This window comes from Callospermophilus lateralis, chromosome 18 (assembly GCF_048772815.1).
Source record: "Callospermophilus lateralis isolate mCalLat2 chromosome 18, mCalLat2.hap1, whole genome shotgun sequence".
In the NCBI taxonomy this organism is placed as follows: domain Eukaryota; kingdom Metazoa; phylum Chordata; class Mammalia; order Rodentia; family Sciuridae; genus Callospermophilus; species Callospermophilus lateralis.
Window position 1 is genome coordinate 8,948,729 of NC_135322.1, and position 12,623 is coordinate 8,961,351.

Genomic DNA, 12,623 nt, shown 5'->3' on the forward strand with positions numbered 1-12,623 from the left:
CCCCCACCAGAGACCTCTGCTCCCCTGGGTCCAGAGCACGTGTGGTGGGCAGCCAGCGTTCCAGGGCCAGGGAAGCTGCAACCCGGGCCCTGGGCACCAGTCCATTGGGTGTCTTCCAGCCCCACCCACTCCCCCCTTCTGCTGTCTGTCTGTCTATCCGTCGCCCGGGTTTGCCCACTGAGAGGTCCTCCTCCTTGTCTGTCAGTTGGCTAGCAGGTCCCTTACCCTGCCTGTCCGTCCTTCCCCTGATCTGTCTGTCAGCCAGTCCTGCTCTCTGCACACCCGCTGGCCAATCTGCCAGTCTGCCTCCTGCCGTCTCAGCCAGGTCCTTCACCCTGACCTCCTGGGGGTCAGCTGTGCCCACAATACCTGTGCTGAGACACTCCCCCCTCCGCCGCTGGCTGCCTTTTCCACATCTGGTTTCGGCTGGGGGGCAATCCTCAACTCCCCCCCTTGGCCCAGTCCCCCCGCCTGGCCCAGCCCTGGTACCTGGGGCAGGAACATCTGCAGGGAGTCCTGAGTGAGGATGGCCGTGGCGGCTGCAGAGGGTGGCTGTCCCAGGACGATCTTCTCCGGGCTGGATGCCAGGCCTGGGCTGGGCTGGGGGGTGGTAGCCTGAGGTGGGGCAGCAGCCTGAGGGGTGGGGGCCTGTGGGGGTTGCTGCACTTGAGGCTGTTGGAGGCCCAGAGGCAGTGGCGTGCTGACCGCTGGGGGGACTGGGGGAGCGGACTGCACCGTGAGGACTGGTGTGGCCTCCCCGGCGGTGGCAGCGGGGGTAGCCGGCTGCACCAGCCCATCGGGAGTATTGAGCATGGCCACGGCACTGGGGGGCAGCGTGACCCCCTGGAGGACGGTGGTGGCAGCAGGGCCAGCGGGTGCCGGCTGGCTCTGTGTGGGCAGGCTGCCGGCAGCGAGTGACACGGGCATCTGGAAGAGTGCAGGCTGGCCCACCTGGATGGGGGCAGCCGAGAGGATGTGGGCAGCACTGTGGGCCCCCGAGTGCGGGGCCAGCACAGGGCCCAGGCTCAGCGGGCCTGCCAGGTTCTGGTTGGTGAGGATGGGGTTGGCGATGAGTTGTCCACCTGCGTGGGGGGCGGCGGCAGTCAGGATCTGTCCCCCCACGTTGGCCGGCAGGGCTGAGAGCGACTGGGGGAGCTGGACGGCAGGCGTGCCGGGCAGCAGGAACTGGTTCTGGCCGGGCAGCATGTGCTGGGCTGGGATGACGATGCTGCTGCCTTGGTTCAGGAGGTGGAGGCTCATGGACTTGTTCAGGGTCCCGGGGGCCGGGGATGGGGCTGCGCCCGTGGTGGTGACAGGGGGCTGCTTGAAGACGTTGGCCTGCAGGGCGGGCGCTGGGAAGCCCGAGAGCACCACATTCTGGCCTGCCTTGCTCGCTGCCATGAAAGTCAGGTTCTGGGGGGCCTTGGGCGGCTGCTGCAGGGTCCCTGGCTCGCCCTGGATGGTGAGTGTGGCGCCCGTGGGGGCGAACGGCTTGGGCGTCAGCTGGTAGAGCTTGGGGGGCAGCACGCCTGCAGGCTTGGGCTGGATGGGTGTGGGGGTGCGGTGCAGAATCACATTGGGTGCTGGCACCAGTGGCGACGTGCCGAGGCCGGGGGCCACCGCCAGGGGCTGTCCTGAGGGTGCCCCGCTGGCTGCTGCCGTGGCTGCCCCCGTCCCCGCGAACACAGAGTTCCCGTTGAGTGTAGTGGCTACAGCCGCCGGGAGGCTCTTCTGGATGACCAGGCCAGCCCCCTGGGGGGACACACCAGCTGAAGCCAGGGTCACTGGCTCTGAGGGCCCAGCTGCTGAGGCCAGGTAGCCGCTGACAGGCACCTGCTTGGCCAGCAGCTGGGAGGTGGGTGGGTTGAGCGCCATGACGGGCTGCCCCACCACCTGGATGGGTGCCAGGCCAAGGGTGGCTGCTGTGGTCCCCCCAGGGCTGCCATTGGGCAGGCCCTGGAGGCCTGGGATGGGCTGCAGGGTCACATTGCCCAGGCCTACGGGCTGCAAGAAGGGCTGGACACTCAGGGCCTTGTTGACCATGTCCTGGGGGGGGACCAAGGCCTGGTGGGTCAGCACAGTGGGTGGGGCCTGCAGCCCCAGAAGGTCGGCACTGCCTGGGAAGAGGGCCTGGGGTCCTGCGGCCACAGCGGCTGCCCCTGCAGCACCCGTGGGACCTGCCCCACCATCCGCGGGCTGCAGGGTGGGCAGTTGGAAGGGACCCAGGTCCAGCTCGGCCTCGGCCTCGAGCGTCTGCTCCGTGATGTTGGCTTCCTGGAGACTCTGCTGCAGGATGTCGCAGGGCTGGTCGGCGCCCCCGCCGCCCCCGCCACCCCCTGTGGCGGGCGAGCCCAGAATGTCATCTTCCAGGAAGTCCAGGTCCACACTGGGCGCCGGCTGGCTGGGCTCTGGGTTCAGGTGGTTGCCAGGAGCTTCTTGCACATGGAGCTGGGGTGAGGGAGGGGAAGGGGGAGAGCTGAGGTTAGTGAAGAGCACACCCGGCGTCACCGTCACTGCAGCCTGTTCAGGAAACTCCACGGGGCTGGGCTGCGGCTCAGTGTCAGAGCGCTCGCCTGGCACTTGCGAGTCCCTGGGTTCAATCCCCGGCACCACATAGAAATAAATTAATAAAACAAAGTATCGTGTCCAACTACAACTAAAAAATAAATATTAAAACAAAAAACCAGAAAGAATGCTCCAGCCAGAACGCGCTGGCCCTGCGATGTGACCCCAGCTCTGCCAGCGCCTGTGTGGCAACCTGGGGCTTGCTTAGTCTGACTTCAGTTTCTCACGGGTCCCATCAGCAGATGGTAATAAAAATGAATTTTTAAATAGTTCCTTTTTATTTTTTGAGTCAGGGTCTCACTAAGTTGCTTAGGGCCCCCCTGAATTGCTGAGGTTGGCCTCAAATTGCAATCCTCCTGCCTTGGTCTCCTGAGGTGCCAGGATTATCGGCGTGCGCCACCATTCCTGGCGAGTTCAACATTTCCAAAGCCCTTTTCAGCCTGAGGGGGACACAATCCAGGCTGCGCGTGTGTGAGCTGGAGCCCCACGGGCGGTACTTGGGCTTGGAATATGTCACCTTCACTAATCTTAGACCAGATAATGGATCAAAACCTGTAACTTGAAAGTTCTGAATGAACCCATGGAGGGCTTAGAGCAACGCCCAGAACAGCACGCGTGTGAGAAACAGAGGGGTTATTATTGTCCCTGTTTTTAGTAAAAGCCCAGCAAGAGGTGCTGCTACATCCTCCTTCCAAGCAGGGAGGCCACCTGGGCCCCAGCTGGTGAGGAGAGAGGAGGGGGCACCACAGGACAGGGCTCTGTTTGGCCAAACTGAATGAGCACCTGGGAGGCCACTGTGCCCCGGGGTTCTGAGGCCAAATGGTACAAAGTGCCAGCCTTAGGGACAGTGTGAGAACTCACCGACACCAGGTGTGAAATGTGCTAGGAACCCAGCCGGGGACCTCACAGGTGAAAGAGTGACAGTTACGATGGGAATAACGTTCACAAAATAATAAAAGTACAGGGTAATCATCGTCTCAGGTCTATACACATAACAACTCTGCCGGGACATGTTGTTGTTGTTTCTAAATGTAAACATTTATGTCATGAAAGGCAGATTACTCGGAATATAATATTATAGTCGCTGGAAGAACTAAATGGAAATTAGCATCCACACCATTTGTACCTTAAGATACCGAGAGCCGGGCGCAGGGAACGAGGCCAGGGCAGGGGCCCGGCAGGTGCTCCAGTGCATCCGGACTTCCCCACTCTGAACTTTGTGGTCACCACACCTTCATCCCCCAGGCAGAGACATGTCTGTGTGAGGAGGCCCCTCTCCAGGCCATCCTGCATGGCTAAGCTGGGGCAGGACCCCTGCCTTCCCCATCCCTCTCTCCAGAGCAGTGTCCCATGGTGAGCCCAGCTCCCAGAACTGCTCTGCACCAGCTGGCTCAAGGACACACTGGCCTCACACACGGTCACGGAAGTCCAACCGCGTGGACTGCCCCACCTTGTTCCTGGTGACTGTCCCCTGCACTGGTTCATCAAAGCCTCCAGGGGACACACCCAGGCTTTCCCTCTGGCCTTTGGGGCCTCCTCCCTCTGCCTGCTTTTTGAGCAACTCGAGTGATGACTGGGAGCGTGGACACTTACCCCAGGACCTTCATAGAAGGCACTTTGGGACTCCCCAGGGGCATCCAGGAGGTCATCGCTGTCCAGCTGCAACAAGACCCATCCCCACCTGAAGTTAAAGGTCAGCAGGGCAGGCCCAAATTCTACAGCAGTAACCCTGAAGGCAATTTGGGGTTATTCTAGACAAAAAGAGGAGGGTGAGGTGGAGGGTATAGGAACCTTGGCCCCAGAGAAAATGGGCTTGGTGGCCCACTCAGAACCCAAGGCACCCCAGGCCCAGGCCAAGCCCCAGGCTGGCCTTCAGGGCTCTTCTGGTGTGTCTTCCTTGGACTTGAGACCTCTGCCTCGGTGCCTGTGGCCAAGCCATGCCCCTGTCTTTGGCCCTCAGTCTCCGGCAGCGCGTCCTTTGGGTGCTGCCTGCTCCCGACCACTGCCCTTCCCTCTCACCAGGTCACCCCTCCTTCACACAGCCCACTACCTAACACACCACAGAGGCCTGTTTCTGAGAGGGTGAGACCCGGTTCTGAGTTCCAGGAGCATCTCTGGTGCCTAGAACAGGCTCTGGCATCCATACTTAAGGGCCCAGTGTGGGTCTGTCCATGGCTGAGGACTTCTAAAATTTTCTCTCAGCTGAAGGTCTCTCCAGAACCCCAACTTGTACATCCAACATCCCACCAGGACTTCTGGAATCTGCTCTGAATTTCAACTCTTAGAAACACAGCACTACAATCCGTTTAGTTGCTCAAGTCAAAATCTGGTAGTTGCTCGAGGCCCTCTCAATCCCCTGACATCAAATCCACTAGCAGTTCTATTAGTTCCACCTTCCAAACAGATCCTGAGCCAGCACTTCCCACCCCCCACTGCCTGAGTCGCAGCCAGGCCAGTGTCTCCCGCTGCATTTGCGCCAGCTCCGTGACTTACTCGGTACCTCTCCTCTCTAGCCCAGAGCTCATCCCCTCCCTCTGAGCGTGGGCCAGACTTAAGGACTCTCTGCTGTGAATACAACAAGACAGAAGCGACCATGCAGGACTCTGGAGACTGGGTCATAAAAGGTACTGTGGCTTCCTCCTTGTTCTTTCAGAGCATTCATTCGGGGGAACCCTGCTGCCATGTCCTGAGGACACTCCAGCAGTGCCACGGAGAGGCCCACTTGATGAGGAACTCAGGCCTCCTACAAGTAGCCATAGGCAGGAGTCATGGCAAAAGGACATTTTCTAGCCCCAGAGAGCCCTCAGATGACACAGCCCCCATCAATGTTTTGATTGTGCCATCATAAGAGTCCCTGAACCAGAAACATCCACTTAAGCTGCCTGCAAGTTCCTAAGTATCACAAACTGTAACAGATGTCTCAAGTCATATGGAGATGATTTGTTGCAAGGCCAGAGAAAACTAATAGAGCTGCTCATAGCCTCACCCTTGCTCCAATCTCCAGGGTGAAAAGTGAATCTGGGATTCTCTTGCTCAATAACCCATGAGGGCTGCTGTCACATTCTGAATGAAGAATCCAAACTCCTTTGTCAGGGCTTCGCAGGCCCACATAACCTGGTGACTTCTGTCCACTCCATCTTACGTCCTACTAGTTTCCCCTTCAGTTTGGCCCAATCAGCCTTCTTTCTGTTCCTTGAACATGCCACTCCCTTTCCTACCTTTGTATCTGCCAGGAGCACTGTGGCTACCTTCAACGTCATCCTCTCTGACCACAGCAGATAATGGAAACTCTCAATCCTTTCATTTTCTTTTAATTGTGTGTGTGAGTGTGTGTGTGTGTGTGTGTGTGTGTGTTTGTATGTGTACACACACACACATGTGCACACATTGCCAGGGAATGAATGAGGGACTTATGTGTGCTGGGCAGGTGTTATACCACTGAGCTACACTCCAGCCCAAACCTCTTTCTTGTGCAGAAGACATCCTTATTTCTCACCATATTGTGCACAGTGGTTTCATATTACCTTTATTAATTATCGTCTTCTTTGCTTAGCAAAGAGATACATGTGGTGTAAGGGCAAGAATTTACTATTTTGCTCATCAATATAACCCCAGTACCTGGCTTATACAAAGCACAGAGCAGACATCTATTGAATCAAGGGGACACATTTCACTGCCAATTCCATAGCTCTCTATCCAGGAATGCCTCTCTCTGACCCATATTTACCTTCTCGGATCCATGCAAGAAGTCATTGAGGGCCTGAGGGTCACTGAAAGAGAGAAAAGGAAGAGACACTGAGGAGGTGAGCTGGGAGGGGGAAGGGGAGTGGGGTGCTTGAGAGAGAGGGCGGGTGGGGAACCCATTACTCACCAAATCACGTCTAGTAAGCATCTCCCATCCTCATCATCCATCGCCACTGGATGGGGTGGGGTCAGGAAGAGGGCGAGGGAGACAAGGTTAGATCGTGACAGTTTGCTCAGTCCCCTCCCTTCAGGGGAGCCCCCTGGAGGGGTCAGAGTTTCTGCTTCCTTGAGTTTGTGGGGCAGATGAGAGCGGGTGCCCTCCCAGGCAGAAACTCCTGACCAAAGACAGCTCCCTTTCCTCATCCCCAAACTCCCCCAAACACCTGAGGATGACAATGACAGTGACATCAGCTGGGACCACACAGGCCCTGTGCTAAGTGCTTCAGATGCATTTAGCTAAATGAGTCCTCTCGGAAGCCTGTGTGTTGCGGGGGGGGGGGGAGTGGGGGACTGCTGCCACCTCTACTCTGCAGATGAGGAGCTGGCGGTGCCAAGATGGCTGCTCTCTATTGTGCAGCAAGCAGGTGGCAGAGCCAGGCCCTGAACCCAGGGCGCCCCAGGCCTGCTCTTCACCAGTGTGCTGCCTGCTCCCTGGAGAAGGGCCTGGCTCAGAGTGGCACGTGGTAGGGGTCTGCCCCGTGAAGGAGCAGATCAGGGAGGGAGGGAATTGGGGTGGGGCCTATGGCCCCAGGTCCCAGGCCCCCTGAAGGCCATGGGTGTGGTTCTCAAGGAAGGGAAGGAGATGGGGGAACCGAGGGGGAGGAAGGGGAGAGGGGCCCATGGGGTGGGCTACCCTTGCTGTCGGAGTGATGAGGATGGCGAGGGCTAACGTTTGCTGAGCGCCTGCCTCATGCCAGGCCAGGGCAGGTCACAAACGTTAGCCTGTCACCCCGTGAGGAAGGGGTGTTCCTCCCCTGTCCCTCCAGACTGCCATCTTCCCATCTCTAAAGTTCATCCAGCCGCACCCCTCCCCCTAGACAGTGGGCCCGCCTGTCCTCTCACCCACCCATCCCTTCCTGCCCCCCGGGTTCCTTCTGCCATCCCCCTTCCCTAGGGACACAGCAAGGGAGACAGAGTCCTTGAGCAGTGGCGGCTCACAGTCAGGCCTGGGGGGCTCTCACCTGCTGGTGTGTGCACGTAGGGGAGGGCCCTGAGCCCACGGAGGGCTTGGTGACTGCACAAGCAAAGCCCCGTGCGTTCACGATTCTGCATGCTCTCTGTGGGTTCGCAGCCCCTCACCCCAGGGCACCCTCTGGACGTGCCTAACAGCGACCTCCTATGGGCACCCTGACCCACCAGCCTTGAGTGCTCTGGGATGGAAAGGAAGAGTGTGGGCCGGGGCCTCCAGCAGAGGCTGGGGCTTCTCTGAGAAGTGCCAGCGGAGGCTGATGAAACCCAAAGGCCTCTGGCCAGAAACATGCCCCAGCGACACACTGCATGTGCTCCGGGGTCACAGATGGCCCTCCTGCCACACAGCGCAGAGAGCCGCATAGCTGGGGCACTCCTGGACTCTGCACATGGGTGGGGACACACGCTCTCCTGCCCCACCGCTAGCCCCTGCTGTGCTTCCTTCTGCCACAAGCCCTGCCCTCCCCAACTAGCCAGGGTGGCCCACCAAGGCCAGAGCTGCGAAGGATCTGGAGGAAGGGGAAAAGGGGCAGTAAGGTCCTGTCTGCAACTGGCACGAGGCAGGGGGATGGCCCAAGTGACCTAGGCTGGAGTAGGAAGAGCGAAAGGAGGTCGCTAAGATAGATTTTGCCAAGTGGGAAAGTTCCTTCCTCATCCCACAGCCATGGTGGACCCAGGGAGGGGCACGAAGGGATTCTTCCCTGGTTACCTGCGCTACAAACGAATCATGAAGGGAAGGAGGGGGTGTCCGCTCCAGGTCTACGCGGGGCCCCCCGCTGGGGACTTGGAGAGTGTCCTTTCAGGGGCCAGCTGCAGAGAGAGAATGAGAGAGGTTGTGAGTGAGACAGAGGCGCAGGGTCAGGGATGGGTCAGTAGACAGAGAGGGGGACAGAGGAGATGGCGAGGGCTGAAAGGGCAAGGCTAAAGGCAAGGACAGCGGGGACAAGCATGAGCTGAGGCCATGCGGTTCCCAGCACACAACACCACGTGCCCACCGCCCATGGCGTGCACCAGGCTGCAGTGTGTGCACCAGAGGTGGTCCTGGGCAGGGCCAGTTCTCCTTCCTCAAGGCCACTGAGTCCCACAGAGTTGCCACAAGCACTGAACTAGTGAACATGGAGCCACTGCTCCTGGAGACGAGGGCAGGTTTCTGTCAACCAGCTCAACGTCCCCCAGGTTTCCCCGTTTCAGGACACCACTCAGCAGACGCTGTGGACACACCACAGGGAGCCGTGGCCTATGGGCCTGCCGCCTCCATGGTGCTTTAGCACAGGGCTTGGGGGCCATTCTAACTGGCAAAATTGTCACGAAAAAGCATAATGACATGAAAACATGGCACTAAAAGACTGAAAAGAGGCTACTATGAGCTGAAATGAAAAGGCCGGATACTGGGAACTCCAATTTTTCATCACACTAGACCCTTTTGCACGTGACCAGGAAGGTACCATTTTAGCAAGTCAGTGAACTGCCCACAGGGAATCTGTGAGGGGCGAGGATGGACTGCAGCAATGACCGTAAGAGTTGGCCTACTGTGCGCCAACCCCTGGTGCGGGCATCAGGGTGTTCATTCATCTCTCCATCTCAGTCCCTACGAGGCAGGTGCTTACAACCCCTGTGTGTCGATGAGGAAATGGAGGCTCAGGGAGGGTGGCTCTCTGGTGAGCGGCCAGGGTGGACACCAGACAGCCCCCTCCAAACGCTGATTATCAGACCAGAAGCAAATACACGATTAGGAAGCGACAGCATGTGTCTCTGCGTCACTTGTGGAGGCCTGAGACACTCGGGGTTTGGAAAGCAATGGTGGTACAGCAGAGAGGGACCACAGGTGCAGCCGGACGCTTGCCCTCTTTAGATCCCAGGCCTCAGAAAGACGTAGAGAGCTCTGTCAAAGACCATGGAGCACGGCCCCTTGGCATCTGGAACCCAGGCGCGCTGCCTGTGGCTGGAGGTGCTCCCCAGCTTCAGAGGGCTTGCAGACCTTCTCCCTCCCTCTGCCACTGGTTTCCAGCCAGGACCAAGCTCTGTGAACTTCCTGCCAGCAGAGTCAGGGGCAGAAGAGCATCGTGTGGGTGATCTTCTCCAAATGGGAACTCCAAGTGATCTATGGGAGTTTTCTTTTTGAGATGGGGTCATGCTGTTGCCCAGGCTAGCCTTGAACTGCTGGGCCCAAGGGATCCTCCTGCCTCAGCCTGAGTGGCTGGCACTACAGGTGTGCCCACTGTGCCTGCTTCTGAGAATTTTTTATTCATGTGTTTTTATTCCAATGGTAATATTAAAGAAAAGAACAGGGAATTTTCTGGACGGAGGAAAACATTCTGCATTGTGACTGGGCTGGGGATTAAGACAAACACCAGAGGTTGAAGGAGATAATCAATCTAAGTGTCCCCTGGGTTTATGATGAAAATGAGGAATTGCAATGGAGATTCTAGGTGTCATGATGGCTTCGTGTTTTCCCTTTTGCCTTCCCTTTAAGAGACACCCCTCCAGCATCTGGTGGGGGCGGTGACACCACCACCTAGTTTACTGTACACCTACGAGCTGTGGGGACTCAGGGCCTACTGTCCAGGACTGGGCTGCCAGCCACCAAGGCTCCACGTGAGAAAGTCCAGTTAGTTAAAGTCAAATGAAACCAGAGCAAAGGAATGAACAGGAACTCTCCAAAGAAAATACACAAGGTCAATAAACATAAAAAGATGCTTAGCATGATGGATCCTTAGGGAAAGGCAATCAAAACCACCAGGAGACTACCTCACACCCACGAGGGTGGCCACTTTCAAAAAAAATAAATGCAGAAAGTAACAAGGGATGGTCAGGATGCTGCGGTGGAACTCAGCGCCAGCAGGAGTGGCAGGAACGTGGCAGAGTCCGGCAGCCCCTGCTCGCGCTCAGGGTAGAATGACCACGTGATCCTGCAGCCCCGCCTCAGGACACACCCGCAAAGAGCTACCCATGCACCCATGTCCACAGCACCGTTCACACACGGCAGCAACCAGCGGCCACCACGGAGGAATGGACACGCAGACCGCGGCGCAGGCGCGCAGCTGGGCTGATGCTGGAGGAGGAATACTGCACCACCCGCAGGAGCCCGCACGCATCCTGCTAAGTGAAACAAGCCGCGGGGCACCCGGAGCAGTCACAGCAGCCAGGGGGGTTAGGGTGGTCGCAGCTTTCCACTGGAAGGCTGCAAGGCCTGGGGAGATGCGGCGGTGGCTGCGCGGTGCAAACGCACTCGACGCCACTCCAATGCACACTTCCAACGGCAAGTCTGGGAAAGCTGGTGGTATGTGCACCTTTACCACCACGAAAAACTCTTAAGGAAAGGCAATCAGGAACATGAGTTTTAAATAAATAATATTTAAATAAAAAAGTTAAACAGAATTAAGCACAGTCCTCAGTTAAGCCAGGCACAGGGCAAGTGCCCGACTGCCACTGGTGGCTGGTGGCCTCCCCAGGGCAGGGCCCAGGGTTGGACACCACCCTTAGCAAGAAGCTCACCCATGAACATGGTGGATGGAGCTGGCTGCTGGCCCTGGGGCTCTGCCTTTTATTATTCTATGTGGTATATATCTGAAGAGGTCCATCATGAAAAATTTTTAATTAAAATATACTTTAGCCAGGTGTGGGGTGCACATTTATAATCCCAGTTATACCAGAGGCTGAGCCAGGAGGATGGCAAATTTGAGGCCAGCCTCAGCAACTCAGCAAGGCCCTGTCTCAAATTTAAAAACGGGACTGGGGTGGGGGTGAATCTCAGTGATGGAGCAGCTGCTGGGGCTTAATTCTCAGCACATAAATAAATAAATAAAAGAAACTTTGCTACCCAACATTCCACGTGTGGTTGTTTACTGTCACCCCTACCAAAATGTCAAGGAGAGGCTGTTGCCTGTTAAGTTCCCTGCATAGCAGTGGCACACAGTAGGGCCACAATAAATACTTATGAAATGAAAGTGTGAGCTCATGGGGGAGTTCAACAAAACCGTTCATTTATTTAAAGAGCAGCGTGGTGAAAACGCATTCACTAAGCACCTACTGTGTGTCTGGCACGGGGAAGAGCTGCGGACATCTTGAAGAGCTAACGCAGACCTAGTCCTTGGCTTTCGCAGTGTAGTCGGTAGTTATGAACTGAGGATGGCTCTGGACAACCGCTGCCACGCCACCCTCCTGTACCCAGAAGCTTTTGCAAAGCAACAGGGCGGGGCAAGCTGCTTGCGTGCAGAGCTGCCACCCAGCACTGCCAGCGCATGGGGCGGGGGGGGGGGGGGGGGGGGCTGCTGTGCAAGACTGGCCCTCAACGGCCTGCTCCTGCAGGCATGGCCACGTGACTTGAAATGAAATGGAGTGTCCCTTGAGAGTAGAAGCTTTAAGAGGCATCCCATGGTTCTGCTGACTCCCAGGACAGAGTGGACAAGAGTGGACATGTGGGCAGAGGAGCAGAGGAGGTCCACCCGCAGCAGGCAGGCACACAGGCGAGCCAAGCCTTTGCCAAGGTAAGTCTCGGAGAGCCAGGGCTCACCTGTGGTCCAACCTCGAGCTGTGTAAGCCCAGGCACAGGGCACATGGGGCACCTGGGCACGTGGGGCCTGGTACTAACAATGTGCCCAACACTCCACTGTGAGGGAGGAATGGGGCTGACTCACACTTTATGGAAAACAGACTCAGAGGGGGTCAGGGCACTGGCTCCAAATCGTACCGTGGGGCCAGAATTTGAACTCAGACCCTGTGATTCAGAAAACCTCATCCTTCACCACCACACTATAAAAAGCAGCCGGGCCAGGCCTGAAAACCACAGCCAGCCTGAGAGCAGCAGTGACGCAACAATGACAAAGTGTCCTTCCAGAAAACCGTGTGAATTCCTCCTCCACTTGTAATGCCATCGGAGTTCTGCGCTGTCATCAAGAGCTGTGCGGGAGCCAGGCAGCCTCAGGATAGGGAGCTACAGGCCCCGTCAGCTCCAGAACCCAGCTCCCTGTCACTTCCCAGTAGGAATTTTAGTACCTCTCCCATTCCCTGAAGGAAAAAGAGCAAACGCCTGAGAAACCATGTCACTTGGTGTCACTTGTGGCGTGGCGTCTACCTGCTGCTCTCCCCACCTCCCCCTTGCGTGCTTGCAGAGCCCCACTGCTGGG

General features: G+C 57.5%; 1 protein-coding gene across 3 annotated transcripts in view; it reads right to left on the reverse strand.

Moving 5' to 3' along the window:
• Bicra (BRD4 interacting chromatin remodeling complex associated protein) overlaps positions 1-12,623 on the reverse strand; it is a 69,315-nt gene that overhangs the window by 16,052 nt on the left and 40,640 nt on the right. For all 3 annotated transcript variants that reach the window (XM_076838423.1, XM_076838422.1, XM_076838420.1), the window contains exons 2-6: positions 8,207-8,307; positions 6,437-6,482; positions 6,293-6,335; positions 4,159-4,224; positions 490-2,448 (exon numbers count right to left, since the gene is read on the reverse strand). In XM_076838423.1, the coding sequence (XP_076694538.1) occupies positions 490-2,448; positions 4,159-4,224; positions 6,293-6,335; positions 6,437-6,477 (2,109 nt within the window). In that variant the 5' untranslated portion in view covers positions 6,478-6,482; positions 8,207-8,307. The remainder of the gene's footprint in view (positions 1-489; positions 2,449-4,158; positions 4,225-6,292; positions 6,336-6,436; positions 6,483-8,206; positions 8,308-12,623) is intronic.